The 16,959-nt window shown below is 43.3% G+C and overlaps 2 protein-coding genes across 6 annotated transcripts in view; one reads left to right on the top strand and one right to left on the bottom strand.

Annotated features, from left to right (window-relative positions):
• The window catches only part of WDR19 (WD repeat domain 19), a 73,885-nt gene extending 57,440 nt beyond the window's left edge, over positions 1-16,445 (top strand). The window contains exons 32-37 of one of the 3 annotated variants that reach the window (XM_070397834.1): positions 1,393-1,474; positions 2,961-3,111; positions 4,631-4,754; positions 5,328-5,404; positions 6,071-6,195; positions 15,500-16,445. In XM_070397834.1, coding sequence (XP_070253935.1) covers positions 1,393-1,474; positions 2,961-3,111; positions 4,631-4,754; positions 5,328-5,404; positions 6,071-6,182 — 546 coding nt within the window. In that variant the 3' untranslated portion in view covers positions 6,183-6,195; positions 15,500-16,445. Of the gene's footprint in view, positions 1-1,392; positions 1,475-2,960; positions 3,112-4,630; positions 4,755-5,327; positions 5,405-6,070; positions 6,196-11,978; positions 12,205-12,228; positions 13,257-15,499 lie in introns of those variants that run through there. The other 2 variants (XM_070397824.1, XM_070397843.1) reach the window with 2 other exon arrangements.
• The window catches only part of RFC1 (replication factor C subunit 1), a 73,067-nt gene continuing 70,654 nt past the window's right edge, over positions 14,547-16,959 (bottom strand). For 2 of the 3 annotated variants that reach the window (XM_070397856.1, XM_070397860.1), the window contains 2 exons: positions 16,425-16,616; positions 14,547-15,155 (listed from right to left, as the gene is read on the bottom strand). In XM_070397856.1, the coding sequence (XP_070253957.1) occupies positions 15,072-15,155; positions 16,425-16,616 (276 nt within the window). In that variant the 3' untranslated portion in view covers positions 14,547-15,071. Of the gene's footprint in view, positions 15,156-16,424; positions 16,617-16,959 lie in introns of those variants that run through there. The other variant, XR_011468853.1, reaches the window with a different exon arrangement.

The raw sequence follows: 16,959 nt of genomic DNA, 5'->3' as shown, positions 1-16,959 counted from the left end.
ACCACCAACAACCACCACCAACAACAACAACCACCAACAACAACCACCCACCAACAACCAACAACAACCACCACCAACCACCCACCAGCACCACCACCAACCACCCACTAGCACCACCACACCAACAACCAACAACAACCACAACCACCAACCAACAACCACCACCACCCACCAACAACTACCAACAACCACCCACCACCACCACACCACACCACCACCAACCACCACCCACCACCACCACCACCACAAAAAGAAAAAAAAAAGGGATTCCTGTAAGAAACCCTGTAGGACCAGCGCTTCACCATCACAGCCATCGAGATGGTGCTCAAACCTTTTACTTTCCCTCTGGCCCCAAGAGCTGGCCTGTCCCCTCCTGCCCTCCCACTGAAGAGCACTCTCTGCTCTGGTCGCTTATGCAAGCACCGAACACTTTCGCGGTTCGCTAGGATTTTTAACTGCTTGTGATATTAAAAAGGAAACTAACAGACCTATTAAGAAAGAACAAGTTGATGTGAAAATGTCACAGGCATCTTTGACTCAAAGGACTGAGGAGTCGTCCACATTTCAGGGGAAATGGGGCCTCAGCTCTGGCAGACGCTTCCTCCCAGAGCTGGGACGGGGGTTTGGCTGAAGGACAGCCTGGACCTCTGGGTGTAGGCGGCTGAGCTGGGCAGTGAGGCCCACAGAGTCAGCAGGGGTCAGGGAGGACCAGCGTCCAGGGCTCCCCATCCCTGCTGCAGGGCAGTGCGTACGTATTATGACATTGCAGCGCTCAGTGAATTATACACCGTTTGCTCAGACCCGGTGCCTGAGGCGCACTATGTCACCCTTCACATTCTGACCAGACCTCATCAGTTCTGACTCCATCTGTCCACTGCCCCAACCCCCACTGCCCACCTTTGTGGGTAACCTCTCTCCCAACGACAGCAGTGACATCAGGGGGCCTGTCAGTTCTCCAGCTCATCGTCCTCAGTGCACCCGCCTGGCATCACAGACCCCATGGGTACTCACCTGATCTCGGCCCCTCCGGCCATCGTTGCCTTATGACAGCCGGGGCCCTCCTTTAACAACTCAGCCTCTCTTCCTGCATCACTAACACAGCCTCCAGGTCTCACAACCACCTGGTAAAGTTGGTATTATTAGTCCCTAAATACTGGCCAGTACGAGCTGGATCAGGGCTTCGAACTCACGTCAGGTGGTCTAGAGAACACAGTGTAGAGGAGGGGTGAGCTGGAGAGGAGCAGGAGTCCCAGTGGCATTCGCCAAGTACGTCTGCAAAGGATCTCCCGGCTCTGTTCGGGGTCACGATCAAGGATTGTGTATTTGGAAGAACAGCATGAATTAGGGCTAATCAAAGTCTCTAAAAGGAGTACAATATGTCATTTATTTCAGATTCATGTTAAAAAAGGAGATCATATGAAAGGGGCACGTTTGCTTATTCGAGTGGCCAAGAACATTAGCAAATTTCCATCACGTAAGTACTGAGAAGAGCCTGTGAGCCACATGTCTGCATTTCTGTGGCACTGTAAGACCTCCACTGACTCTGCCAGCCACTGTTCTCTGCATGTGTTAACCCACTAGTGGTCACAACCCCATAAGGCCATATGACAAGTTGGTAATTCAACATAGAGGGGTGCTACAGCCTAGGGTTTATCACAGCAAGAAGATGCAAAGGGAAAAGGCGCTTGGCTGCGTCTGGGGAACAGGGGCAAGCTTCCAGGAGCCCCTCCAGGTGGGCCACGCTTAGCTCCTCCTGGAGTGAGCTGTGTGACACGTGATGCCCAGGTGCCCCCTGCTTAGCACGTACCAAATTTCCAGACTCCCAGACACGGGTGTTCAGCATAAACCACTGTTTGTATGAAGAGTTCAGGCACAGTGAGCCACCCGATCAGTTCTGAAAACAGCGGGAACTCCTCCAAAACCGAAGTTCCCAGATGCCAGCCAGGGCCAGCCTTTCATACAGGTCTTTCAACTGACAACAGTCTCAAGACTGCACACATGGGTACAATTATCCCTATTTTATAGATAAGCAAACGGAGCAAAAGAAGTGAACTAACACTTGCCCAAGGTCACTGTCAGTCAACTAAGTGTGTTGGCCCTTACCTCTGAGAAAGGCCCCTTTCCAAAAGACATGTCGGTACGTTCTTCAGCGAAGGATTCTGTTACCTTTTGTGATGGGGTCAACAAGCTTTTTCTGTACAGGATCAGATGTCAGGTGTTTGGGGCCTTGGGGCCACATGGTGTGTCACAATACCCAGCTGCTATTCGGCTTGAAATATACATAACAAATGAGCATGGCTGTGTTCCAACAGAGCTTTATTTTTATTTGGACACTGAAATTTGAACCTCATATTTTTCACAAAATATTTTAAATTTCACAAAATATTCTTTTGATTTTTTTCCAACCACTTAAAAATGTAAAAGCCATTCTTAGCTCACAGGCCATAATTCACCAACACCTGTTCTCTAAATGTGTTCTTTTTTGTTACATGAAAAATTATATACCAAGTTGGCAAAGGCCGCAGTAGTTCAGGCACTTGTAACTGCTGCTGGGTGAATACTGGCATGGCCTTTCTGAAAAGCAGTTTGTGCCAACAGCATTTTTTAAAAGGTCATGTTCTTTGAGCCAGTAATTCAACGTCCGGGTATCTGTCCTGAAGAAATAGGTACATGCAGAGGTTAGTACATAAAAGGACTAATCTCTCTTAGGTTCATCAGCAGTCCTGTCAAATGTGAAAGTGTGTCCGAGGTGTGTAGGGATACACGTGACCGCCAGGGAGTGCAGGCCCCGGGTTACAAGGCAAAGCGGCACCATCCGGGGAAGACAGTCGATGAGCTGTTAGCCTGACTGCCCCTCGTTAAACACATCTCGGTTCTCTGCCAGGAAAGGCAGATTCAGAGAGGTGTGGCCCCGCCTTCCTCCCGCCGCAGGGACACTGTGCTTTCTCCCCGTATTGCAGACGTGGTGCCGATCCTGACGTCCACGGTCATCGAGTGTCACCGAGCAGGCCTGAAGCACTCGGCGTTCCGATTCGCTGCCATGCTGATGAGACCCGAGCACCGCAACAAAATCGATGCCAAATACAAGAAGAAGATTGAGGCCATGGTCAGGTACACGGCGGCGGCAGCGATGCCCACTGTCTGTCATGCTTCACAGGCGCCTCTTCCAGGATGCAGCTGCTGGTGGCAGCAGGAACTGCATGGGGGGGGGGGGGGGGGGGCGGGGGGCAGTTAGGCCCACACTCAGCCACCAGCAGCAGAAACCCCACGTGGCTGAACAAGTCAGGATGTGACTCACATACAAGGCGTTGGAGCCCAGGGCTGGTGCCGCTGGGTTCCGGTCCCTCTGTCGTCCAGCTCTGCTGTCAGGAGCGTAGAGGTTCCCTCCACGTGGCTGTCTGCCACCACTCAACATCACAGCCCCATTCAAGGCAGGAAGCAGAGGAAAATTAAAAGGTGGAGAGGTCTTTGCCTTTTAGAAAGGACCCACCCCCAGGAATCCATTCACATCTCACTGGCCAGTACCCTACCTCTCCCTGCAAAGCATCCTGCTGAGGAAAAGCAACATGGGCTGGCGAGGAGGAAGGGCTGTTCTGGAGGCCTGCGTCTGCCCAGAGGGGCAAATAGTAAACACTTCTCAGTGTAAGAAACTTGGTAATTACACACCCTATTGCCAGAAGAGTGCATCTCCACACCCTGTGGAGGCCCCCAGGCACCTAAGCCTATCTTCACAAAGATGTAGCGGCCTGGTTCCCCAAAGGAAAAAGCACTAGTGTTTACAGAAGGAAAGATTCGTTCCAACCACATAGCGATTCCACACTACACTTGTTCAAAGTAGAGATGACATTTGGGGTATCTGTTAGGTCCATTGTGACCAGCACCCAGTGTACCTGAATGTTGGCCACCGCAGCTGCACTGCAACGAATGGCAGCTGGAAGCAGTTCCACTTTGTTAGCTGGGAGCGAACTCTAAGCTTAGGGCCACATGAGCACTCCCCCTTTAAAAAGGTGATAAGCCCTCAGCAGCTTCACACCAAATCAGACCGCCCCAGCCTGCCTGCCAGCACGAGCGAGGTGGGGGGCCATGCTCGAGCACACTTATCCCCGCAGCCCAGCACCCTGCTGTCCTAGGCGCTAGCTTCGAACAGAGGCTATTCTTCCCCCGTGCAAGGGTGCTCTGTAGCTGTGCGGTCCAGTGCGGTTCCTGGCAGCCACAGGTCACTAAATTTAAACTAAACTTAGAACTTAGTTCGCCACACTACCCACATTTCAAGAGCTCAGCGCTCATGTGGCTCATGGCTAGGCTGCCGTGTGGGACAGCACAGGAGACATTGCCACTGCCAGTTTTGATGGACAGAAGGGGTAGCAAGCTCACCACGCCAGTGACAAAGGAAGAGGACAGCAAACCCACCCCGGTTCCCTGCCACTTAATGTGCCCTCAGCTCCACTCCCCAGAACGGCCCCCGTAACGCTACAACCTGACCACTCCCAAGCCCTCCCTCCTCCCTGCGCTACAGTGTGGGCCTCAGAGTCTGTGTCACGTTCCTAGTTTTCCAAATAGGCCTTTTCTCTGCTATCCATTCACATGGAAAATGAAGTGTTTTTAAATGACATGTGATTCTTCCTCACAGGAGACCAGATACCTCCGAGACAGAAGAGGTCACTACCCCATGTCCATTTTGTAAATTTCTTCTCCCAGAATGTGAACTCCTCTGTCCTGGTTGTAAAAACAACATCCCATATTGCATTGCAACAGTAAGCTTCTTTATAATAATTTCCCTTTCTTTGCATATCTATTTATAACCCATTTGAATATGTGATGTATCAACAGATTTTTCACTTCTGAAATTGCAATCCCTCAAATTTCCTGCAATTTTTAGCATATAATTTTATGGTCAACAAAGCTGGAAGTTATATTCAAAGGATATAGTAATTTTTAAAAACAACCACAAAGCATATAATTATTTAAGTGAATATCTAGAAGGCACTGGGGGGCAGTGCAGCACACACGAGGGATCAGATGGGCCTGCGCTTACATCCTTTTTCCGCCACTTCTCGGCTCTGTAACCTGCTGCAATTTGGTTTACCTTGCAACTTAGATAATGTTTCTCAAAACTGAAGACTTCTTCTACACACAAGTCTGACACATAAAACCTGGCTTTAGTCCTTTTGATGCCATCTCTTTCTAGTCAATTTCCACCTGTGTGAACTATCAATGATTTCCTAATTTAGAGTGCTAGCTTTTAGCTGCAATCCAATTATTATAATTGAATAATGGTGGAGCTTTAAAACTAAAGATGAATTTTACTCTTAAATGCACTGTTTTAGGGTCGACATATGCTGAGGGATGATTGGACAGTGTGTCCACATTGCGACTTCCCTGCTCTGTACTCAGAATTTAAGATGTAAGTGTGCATTGTTTCACTAGCTCTCGGGTTTATCCAGAAATAGGCCTGTCATTTGGCCACTCTTGATCTGAAACCTCCTTATTTGTTCATGTTCCTAAAGATCTCTAAAGATTCAAATTGTCTTCTTAGAAGAACTACTCTGACCTTTAAAAACATTATCCTTAAAGGGGATCTTGCATGACACTGAATATTCTTTTTTTAAAAATATATTTTTATTGTTGATAGTATTACAGATATCTCTCATTCCCTCCCCCTTTCCCCTTCCTCCCAGCCCCTATCCACCCCCCAGGTCTTCACTACCCTGTTGCTTGTGTCTATGGGCTATGCATATCCTTTATAATAAAAGCCTAATATGCAAATTGTCCCCTTGACCGGGAGTTCGGCCAGGAGTTTGACCAGGGGGCAGGGCTGGCTGGCCAACTGCCCACAGCCCCTCCCCCAGCCAGCCTGGCCCAATCGGCCCCAATCCGGGTGAGCTGGCCAGACCTCACCCATGCAAGAATTCATGCACCGGGCCTCTCGTAAATATTTAATTTCTCTAATTCTTAAATTGCATAAAGAACATATACTAAGAGATGTGTACAGGAATAGTCGTTTTTTCACAGAATAACCCAAAGGAAAAGAAATATATTTAATCTGTTCTGCCTTTTCATCTTCACACAGCATACTGAACACTGAAAGCACATGTCCCATGTGTTCAGAAAGATTGAACTTTGCTCAACTGGAGAAGATCTCGGACTGCACCCAGTACCTGCAAACAGAGGTGGAGCCGTGAGTGGCATGTGCAGGTCAGTGCCAGGCACCGCCCCTTCCCGGGCAGAGTCCACAGCTGTAGTTTGTATTCCCATTGGCTCCTTGTTGTGACTCAAGTTGTTTGTCAGATTTGAGCACAACAACAAAACCTCTGATTCGTTTTCTTAATGCTAACATGCAGGCTGTAGTCTCCACAGTAACAAAGATTGCTGGGGCAAGCCGCCTCATGGATTCCAACTGGGCCGTAAGGTATCACTCAGTGTTTGTCAGAGGTTTTCAATTACCGATTCACTCTCTTTAGTAGTAATTGGTCTAGTCAGATTTTCTACTTTTTCATGCTTCGGTCTCAGTAGGTTGTTTCTAGAATTAATTTCTTCTAATTCTAATTTGTTGGTATATAATTGTTCATAGTCTCTTACGATCTTTTTTGCATTTCTGTGGTATCGGTTGTAGTCTCTCTTTCACTTCTGATTGAGTGATCTTTTTCTTGGTGAGTCTGGCTAAAGGTATTTTGTCTTGAAAAAAGCAGCTCTTGATTTCATTGATCTTTTTTAGTCTCATTATTTCTGCTCTGACCATTTATTTCCTTCCACTACCTCTCAGCATAGCTTTTTCTTCTTTCTCTAGTTCCTGGAGCTGTGAAGTTGGGTCGTTTGAGATTTTGTTTCTAACTGTAAGCATTCAGCACAGATCTTCCCTTCAGAACTGCTTTTTCTATGTATCATAAGTTCTGATATGTTGTAGTTCCTTTTTTATTTATCTCAAGGTATATTCTTATCGTTTGGCTTTTTTTCTTCTTTTGACCCATTGGTTTGTTCAGGGGCATGCTGTTGAGTCATATTTGTGAATTTTCCAATTGTACAGCCAACCACTCTGTCTTTTGATCAGAGAATTTAGTCCATTTAAAGTAATTATCATTAGGTATGGACTTACAGCTATTTTCCTAATTGTTTTCTGGCTGTTTTGTCAATGCTTTGCACCTTTCTTCTCTTGCACTCTCCCTCTGTAATCTGATTTTTTGTAGTGGCAGCCTTAGAATTCTTTATCTTTTGTGTTTTCTACTATAGGATTTTGCTTTGTGGATACCATGAGGCTTACATGAAACATCATATAAGTCTATTTAAAGTTAATGAGAACTTAAGTTCAAATGCATTCTAAAGCTCTACATTTTCACTCTCTCCATCCACCCACACACATTCTATTTTTTTTTTCTTTACAGTAAAACCTCGATATAATGGACTAATTTGGGCAAGGGGGTGTCCAATAGAGCCGAAAGTCTGTTGTATAATAAAGTTTTCCGAATGTGTTAAAAATTGGCAAATTAGTTACTTCCCCTGTTTTCACTTGTGTGGACACATTTGTGTAATAAAAATTAAGAATGTATGAAAAGTTTAATTTCACAAAAAAGTTTCCTACATGTATTACTATAACTTTAAACTTATACTAAATAGGTCTAGTAAATGTGTGCCTACACCAGTCACTGTGCATAAATAAATGCACACGGTTTTTTCCTCAATGTGAACGCAATAGCGCATGTTGAACGTCAGCTGGCTCACATTAAAAGTGCTGCAGAAAGTCACCATGAGACAACAGAACCAATTACTGCGCACAATGCGGTGTGATCATGCGCTAATCATTCGCTGAACATTATTTCAGAGCAGTGACTCTTGGATTTAAATGTAGACTGTAGTAGCAGATATGTAATATTTATTTATGTAGGCAAAATTACTAGTGTTTTTTCCAACATATGGCCTAGTCACTAAAATTTGTTAAAAATAACAGCGAATAACAAAAAAAAATAACCTGTTAATTTAATTATAAGCAACTCTTAGTTAAAAGCATTTCAAAATTAACAGGGTGTTAATTTTCACATATGACATACAGACCAGAAATTTTGTCCGTTAAGTCATCGGTTTACTGTATTTCCCATCACCATTTATCCCTCCTATACCCTCTTCCACCTCTACCTATTCCCCCCACCCCCAACCCTGCAATCCTCACACTGTTGTCCATGAGTTCTTTCTCTTTTATAATTTGCATCTTTTCATCTTGTGGTGTATCTTTTAATGCATCATTGTAGTTAAGTATTTTTACTACTTTTGTCTTTTAACCTTCATAGATTTATGTGATTAACCCACCAACATTACATTAGGTTATTCTGAATTTATGTATTTACCTTTACCAATGAAATTCACTCTCATGGTTTCCTTTATTAATTAGCTCCCTGACGTTTCTACTTAAAGAAGTCCTAGCATTTCTTGTAAGGTTGGTCTAATGGTGGTGAACTCCTTTAGCTTTTCCTTGTCTGGAAAACTCTTTTCCCCTTCGATTCTGAAGGACAGCATTTCCAGGTAGAGAATTCTTTGTTGGCAGTTTTTTTTTCCCTTTCAGCACTTTAAATATATCATGTCACTTTCCAGCCTGCAAAGTTTCTGCTGAAATATCTGTAAAGTCTTATGTGGAATTCCTTTTATTTAACAAGTTGCTTTCAAAGGCTTTTAAAATCTCTCCTTTTCTTTAACTTTTGGCAGTTTAATTGTAACATGTCTTGGTGTGGGCCTCTTTCAGTTCCTCTTATTGGAACTCTTCCCGGATCTGGATGTCTCTGTTCCCTTCTCCAGGTTAGGGAAGCTTTTAGCCATTATTTCTTCAAAGAAGTTCTATGCCCCTTTCTCTCTTTCATCTCCTTTGGGTCCTCCTGTAATGCACATATTGGTCTGCTTAGTGTTACCTTTTATTCTTTTGTTGCTTTGATTGGATGCGTTCTGCTGCCGTCTTAGTTTGCTGGTCCTTTCTTCTGCATCTAGTCTGCTACGGAGCCTGTCTATTGTATTTTTCAGGTCAGTTATTATATCTCTAGCTCTGATTTGTGTGGTACTTTCTTATATTTTCTGTCTCCTTGTTGAAATTCTCTTGGTTCATGCATTGTTCTCCTGACTTTGATGAGCATCTTTATGGCCATTAATTTGGGGTTTTACCAGGTAAATCACTTACCTCCATTTTGTTAAGCTACTTTTCTGAGGTTTTATCTTGTTCTTTCATTTAACATATTCCTGTTGGTGTCTATGCATTAGATAAAAAAGCCACCTCTCCCAGTCATGGAGTGCTTTTGTGTGGGGAATGACCCTTATTCAACCTGCCCTTAGCTCTTGGTTATCTCTCAAACCTTTGTGATTGTCCAAGTAGCCTTCTTAGTTCTTGTGGCCCCAGTGGTTGAGGGAATGCCAAGATCTGTGTTCCAAATGGGAGTATCTCAGTCAGCACCTCGATTCAGGCTGAGTGAAAGCCCACAGCTATTAAGATAAGCAAATGGGCCTCCTTCTGGAAAGGTTAAGCATTTCTATCAGCTGCCTCTGTTGAGCCTCGGTGGCAGGTTAAGAACACTCCCTGGGAGTCCTGGGGACCCATGAAAGTAAGCTCTACAATTAAAGGGTGTCCCTTGGAAAGCAGCAGTGAACACCAGAGCACTAAATTTGTACCCAAGGTCCTTTCTGGGAGACACCAGAGACCGTAGTCAGAGCAGAGGGAGAGTACGAAGATGACGCCTGCAAGTCTCTGGGGAGTACTGTACTTGCCCCAGATACGTTACACTCCAAGCCTGCTCTTGGGCTGTAGCTCTCAAGATAAGCAAATAGACCTCTTTCACAGAAAGACTGGGTGCATTTCAGTCTGCTGCCTGTGCTGACCATATGGGTTCATGCAATCCCATTTGGAACTATTCCTTAGTTGTAGGTCTTGTGGATTCAGGGCCCATTGGCTTTCAAAGCTAGATGTTTTGGGGGTCTCTTAGGTGGGAGTCTTAAAATGCAGGGTGCCAGCTGTGGAGTCCAAACCGTTCATTCCTCAGGAAGAAGCTGTAAGTTGTGGGGTTTATAGCAAGATTCTGTCTCTCATTTCAATGTGGGTTTTCTCATTCACTTGCTGTGTAAGTGTCACTTGGCTAGATCCTGGATTTCACTCAGAGGGAACTATTCAGTATGTCACTGTAGATTTGCTGTGCCTGTAGGAGAAAGTAGTTCAGAAGCCTCCTGTGTTGCCATCTGTGGGTCAGGATGGAAGCATGGTTTAGCTCAGGGGTCCTCAAACTACGGCCCGCGGGCCACATGCAAATACAAATATTGTATTTGTTCCCGTTTTTTTTACTTCAAAATAAGGTATGTGCAGTGTGCATAGGAATTTGTTCATAGTTTTTTTTTAAACTATAATCCGGCCCTCTAACGGTCTGAGGGACAGTGAACTGGCCCCCTGTTTAAAAAGTTTGAGGACCCCTAGTTTAGCTGGTCTTCTGTTCAAGGCCTCACAAGGCTACTGTTGGTTAGAGCTGTAATCTCACCTGAGGTTCAGTCTTCATCCAACCTGTTTGTTGGCAGAATTCATTTTTTTTTTTTTCCAAATTTATTTCAAAGAGGGAGAGGGAGATAGAAACATCAATGATGAGATAGAATTATTGATCGGCTGCCTTCTGCAAGCCCCCCACCGAGAATCAAGTCGGGGCATGTGCCCTGATCAGGAATCAAACAGTGGTTGCTCTAGTTAGTTATAAACTGAAGATAAAATATAGCGTTACCTGTGGAAGGATTCATTTGCAACTCTGCCACTTTCCAAAGTAGAACACTGTGTTTTTAATAATCCTCTGTAGAGTCTTAGACTGTGGTATCACTGCTACTCACAGATATGCTCAGTGCATGATTATGCATGACCTTTTGCAAAAGTCACTATAAATATTTTATTATACAACTAGAGGGCCCAGTTCACAGCTTTGTGCACTGGTGGGGCCCCTTGGCCTGGCCTGCAGGGATCGGGTCGAAACTGGCTCTCCAACATACCCTGAGGGGTCCCAGGTTGCAAGAGGACGTAGGCCAGGCCAAGGGACCCCACCAGTGCACAATCAGGGCTGGGGAGGGAACACGGGAGGGCATGTCCAGCCCATCTCGCCCAGTCCCAATTGGCCGGACTGGTCAGAGCATCTGCCCCCTGGTGGTCAGTGTGCCTCATAGCGAACTGTCAGAGACTTAGCATATTAGGCTTTTATTGTATAGGATGAGTACTGATTGAAGTTATTGTTCACTGACTCCTTTTAGGCAAGGAATTCTTAACGATTTCATTTCAGAAGTTTTTTCTCATTCTTCCCAGTAAGGTGGTCCATTATCAACCTCACTTTATAACAGAGGTTCAACAGCTTGTCCACACCGTTTTGTTTTGGGGTGTGGGGGGATCTTCCTATATTTTAATCTTTTATTTTTTAATTTAAATTCTTTATTGTTGAAAGTATTACATATGTCTCCTTTTTTTTCGCCATTGACCTCTCCCCAGCCGCCTCCCTACTGTGTCCTTTGGTTATGCTTATACACATGCATACAAGTCCTTTGGTTGATCTCTTACCCCCCTCCCCCCAAGCTCAACAGTTGTTCCATGCTTGTCTGTGGAACTATTTTAATCATTTTAAGTTGTCCATTATATTCCACAAATGAGATCATGTGATATTTATCTTTCTCCAACTGGCTTATTTCACTTAACATAATGCTCTCCAGGTCCATCCATGCTGTTGCAAATGATAGTGTTCTTTTTTTACAGCAGCATATTATTCCATTGCGTAGATGTACCACAATTTTTTAATCCACTCATCTGCCGATGGGTTCTTAGGCTGTTTCCAAATCTTAGCTATGATAAATTGTGCTGCTATGAACATAGGGGTGCATATATCCTTTCTGATTGGTGTTTCTGGTTTCTTGGGATATATTCCTAGAAGTGGGATCCCTGGGTCAAATGGAAGTTCCATTTTTAATTTTTTGAGGAAACTCCATACTGTTTTCCACAGCCAGCACCAGTCTGCATTCCCACCAGCAGTGCACGAGGGTTCCTCACACCTTTTCAAGTCAGTTGCAAGGCCACAACTGAAACACAATGCTGATGACAGACTGAAGATTTCTAACGTGGGAATGTAGAGATTCTGCTCCACATTCCATAAACAAGCAAAAAAACTTTAGTGTGCGTGGCTTTATCACTAAATGCCAGTGTTCCTGAAACCCTTCTAAAGGCATATGGGCCGTGTTTGTTGTGCTTTCTAGATATGTTCCTGGGAAGACAGCATTTTTCCATAGAAGGCTGTGTTTATACCCTTGATGGACCTTCCCGGGTACAGAAGACAAAAACCAAGGTGACCTTTCCAGGTTGCCCCTTTCAACTTCTACAGAGTGACAAAACAGTAACATATAACACTGCTGTTTATTACACTTCGTATATTTCCTCTTCAAAGTCTTACAGATTATATGTTCTGCATTGTTAATAGTCACCTGTGACATAATTGTAAATATTCAGCTTTTTTGAAGTATGTCCTTTAAAATAAAATTGCTAACTAGATATTTGTAATGTTTCTCTGGATTTGGAGACAAAAGAAGGCAGCTTGAAGTACATTGTGCAGCTCAGATATTAACACTGTTAAAAGTTTGAAATAAGAAGTTTGCACAAATCAAGACTATTTAGCCCTGAAATAAAGCACCCAAAACCTCTAAAATCAAATATTTGAGAGAATGAAACTAGAAGCTTATAGTCATTATATATATAGTCCTGAGTTGTTACACTGTGTACTATGGAATTCTTGTCACAAAAATTAAATCATTTGATTTCCCCTGAAGACAAAATTATTCAGCATCTTCCCCAAGGTGCTTAGAGCATTCCTTCCCCATATCACACACCACTCTCTTCCTACAAGCTTCCTTGCCATCCAAAGCCAATGTAACCACAGGCTAAGCAGCTAACAGAAATGAGTAGTGTAGCCTAACTTCGAATGTGTCAGATGATGTCTTCGCAGTATGGCTACCAGCATTCTGAGCACTAGAGGTGCCTGCAAGCCTCGGGGACAATCCAGGTATCCACATGCATGATGCCTCCAGCTCTATGACCCCTTCTTCCCTCCCTAAGTGCTACAACACAAGTCATTACCAATAAACCACCCACTATGGGGGTAGTATAAGGGTATAGGAATAAGAGCCGCTGGCACTTGGGATCTGTGAGGTGAAGTACATTACATTCTGGGAGTTTCAGGCCTTAGACACTCATTCATGTGCATAATTGTACCAGAACTTGCTTAGGAAGACACTCCTTATTCATGAACTGCCAGATTTAAAAAGATGGAGGACATAGTAGTTTGTTATAGATAACAAAATGGCCAACATCCATCCAATGCTTCTCCAAAAAAAGCAAGTACGCAGTTTTATGCTGCAAAGATAAAGTGTGGCATCTACTGGCTCCAATAAGGATACAGACCCCTTAGATTCACATCCATACTGTTGTGGAACCCAGCTCCTACCTTGCATTTACCTCAGCCACACACCTCAGAGTCGTGAGGGCTTCAGCCAGGAGTTAAACATCTTGTCATTCTCATATTTTAAAAAGCACATTTATAATCTCTAATTCTAAAAGCAAAGATTCATCTTACTACAAAAATTATGCCAATCATGGGTAGAGCATTTATAAAGTCATGAGCAAGTAAAGGACACTGTTCGTTGTTCTGACTGCAAGGATATTAGTCCCTTTGCTGGGGAGCACAGAGCACTTAGGCAGACATGACCTGCATACCCAAAAGCAGCAGAAATAGAAGAAGATGCGTAAGAAACTCAAGCTCAGCCACCTGGTTAGGGGAGGCAGTCGTCAATTAAGGGAATTTTCACTGAAGCAGAAGTTTCAAGCCAGGCTTGAACAGAGAGGGGCGCGGTTCAAAAGGCAATGTTTTGTTCCCATAATGAACTTAATCTCCACAAAAGACATTTTTCACATGGTAAATACACTTTAAATGTATGTCTCACCATCCAAACAAGACTCTCCTTTCCTTAGAAACAGGAATCAGTCTCCTGATCCTGATTTTACATTCCTATCCTCACATACCTCTTAGCATTTACTGACAAGATTAAAAGCAGCTGGACACCTAACCTCCAGGCCAGTTCCACAGCCTCGGGGCCACTCAGCAAGGACAGTGACAACCCAAAGTTCCAGTAGGGTTTGTGGGCTCCATCACTGAACACAACCATCTCCCAGGGACAAAGTAAACCAAAGCCAGTGTTCACTTTGTCCCACGCCAGAGTAAGCCTGAGACTTACTGATGGGTTGAGACTCAGGAAGGATAGGAATGACCAGCCATCATTTTGCAGCCACACCCTCTAGTAATAACTAAAAGGCCTCGCCATGAAATTCTATTCACAGCATTCACAGCCGTAATGAAGTTGGAAATCAGAGTGCTAACTCTTCAGTTGCCAAAGTTATGTTTCACACAACGGGTTAGTAGTAAAATTAACTTCTTTTATCCAATCATTTGCAAATTAGTAAGGAAAGTCATATACCAACATAGTATTTTACTATATGATGATAGGCTTAAGAATTTATACATGTATCATATGGGACATTTTTATTCCTAATTTACATTTTGCAAGATACTTGACAATGTACAAAAAGAATACCCAGTTCTAGGTGGTGACTATTTTGTATTATGATTTATTTACAAAATTTCACCACATAATAGTAACTATCTTTAAAAAAAATTCAGGACATTAGAATAAATTGTTAAGCTTACAAAAGCTGCCTTAGTACCACTGTTCTCAGGCATATTATTGTTAAATAAAATCTAATTCCAAAGCCCACATGTAGTTTCTAATTCTGATTATACACAGTCATTTTGAAGCACAATCGAATTAGATGGACAGGGGACAGTGGAGGACCCACACAGTCCTATCAACCTCTATAAGAGGTGTACATCAGCCTACCGGTTGCATCCTGCTAGCTGTACCACCATTTACTGATAATGGGACCACTCAGTTGCCCTATTATGGTTCCTTTGGAAAAAATAAGGCATCCTCTAGACCAGATAGACTGGTCAACAGGGTGAGTAAAAAGTGACTGTCAGTAGTAAAAAACAGTTTCATTTCTTTGAACCTTTTCCTTTTCCTTTTCTGGACTCCTTATCTTTTTCTGATTTTGAAGGCTTTGAAGATTTTGTCTTTTTCTGTTGGGAGAGAAAGATGCAGAAAATAGTTAATAACTGTGTTATGAGTAAATGAAGTAAGTTCATCTCTATAAAAATCTTTACCTGCAACTTAATTAGTAAAGAAGAAAGGTTGCAAATATCTATGTATCTTTAACTACCGCTAGTCCCAATGAGCTTAATTTCAATAAACTACTTGTAGCTTTACAAGATAGCCATAAAACTAAAAAGCTATTTAAAATCTAGAACCAACATATGTTCCTCATGTATGTAGTTTCTTGGATTTAGAACATAGATATATTTAGGAAAGACAAAATAAGTAAGACGTAATTTACAAACAGGGTAAAAAGTTACTTTTCTTTCAGTTTCAGATTCGAGAGTCTAAACATGCCCAGTTTGAGGAGGAGGGAGGAGACAACCTCTTATGTCTACACAAGACTAGACAGGAAGAGGAGCTACACTGGTGAAGGCCACTATTCCGACCGCTGCATATACAAAGCCAGAGAGGGCGAGAACGATACGCACACGATACAGGAGGATACAGACTACATTCCTTTGCTATAGCAAACAGTGGGCTGATACCATAAATGATTCTAACCTATTCCGGCAAAAGACAAGGATGTTTGCTCTGAAAAACTTCTATAGGCAATTCAGTGACTATAGCAAAACAGAAATAACAGAAGGGAGAAATGGTTTCATTGAAAATGATTTTCTTGGTTGTGCTGTGAAAATGTGTGTGTGTGGGTAAAGCACAAACCAATGATCAAAAAAGTAAAAATCTTACTTTTTCTAACAGAGCATATGACCATCAATATGATGGCCTATATTTTGCTTTTTGGCTCTTCCACTATTATTAGAAGCTGTTTATAAAAGTGAAACCTAGCCCTGAGTGGTGGCTCAGTTGGTTGAAGTGTCATCCCATACAGCAAAAAGGTTGTGGATTTGATTCCTGGTCAAGGCACATACCTAGGTTTCAGGTTCAATCTGCTGTCGGAGCGCATACAGGAGGCAACCAATCAATGTTTCTCTCACATCGATGTCTCTCTCTTTTCTCCCCACCCCCCAAAAAATATCAATAAACATATCCTCAGGTGAGGATTTTTTAAAAAGTGAAATCTATACCTTCTCCACCTTCAACTGTGATGAACAAAAAAACTTAGAAGTATTTTCAGAGCTTACTCTGCTACTTGCTAAACAGGCCCTGAATAATTTCTGAAGGTAAATTACGCAAGAAAAAATAAACTAGTTTGCGGGAGTATCAGAGCTTCTCTCTGTAGCTTAAAATACTACCTTGATCATAGCATCCGTTTCCACAGAGTCTTGCTCTTTCTCATCAGACTGAGAGTCATCCTCCTGGAACTCCTCACTGTGCTCAGGATCCAGCGCTGGGCCAGTGCTGTGCCTGGGGGCCTTCACTGCCTGGAGCGAGTACGGAGTCAGGTGGGCTTCCTTATTGTAAGCTCTCGTAAAGGCCGCCTTCACCTAAAGAAAAGAAAAGGAGGGGACTTTTAAAATCTAAGTGCCAGATAATCCTTTTGAACTCTGTAGGCCTAAAGACTTTGAAAGACCCTGGGAGCCCCTTAAAATTATTTGCAAAATATTTATACACGTGTGTGTATATTTATTACATATATGCATTTTTCTATGGAGAAGGTCCATATTTTTCATATTCTTAATAGAGCCCATGACTCAAAAAGATAATCAGTATTTGGAAACTTTAAGGCAGATCCAAAAAATGACTTTTAAGTCGTCATTTTTACCTAATTCAGTGCTCTCTCTGCAGTTCTACAAGTGATAAAGTTAGTCAGTAATCAGTAAGTCAAAA

This window comes from Myotis yumanensis, unplaced genomic scaffold (genome assembly GCF_028538775.1).
Source record: "Myotis yumanensis isolate MYYU_CA2020_CCGP unplaced genomic scaffold, mMyoYum1.0.hap1 SCAF_1, whole genome shotgun sequence".
Lineage (NCBI taxonomy): Eukaryota > Metazoa > Chordata > Mammalia > Chiroptera > Vespertilionidae > Myotis > Myotis yumanensis.
Note: the sequence above shows the minus strand (reverse complement) of the source record. Positions and strands in the feature narration are given on the sequence as shown.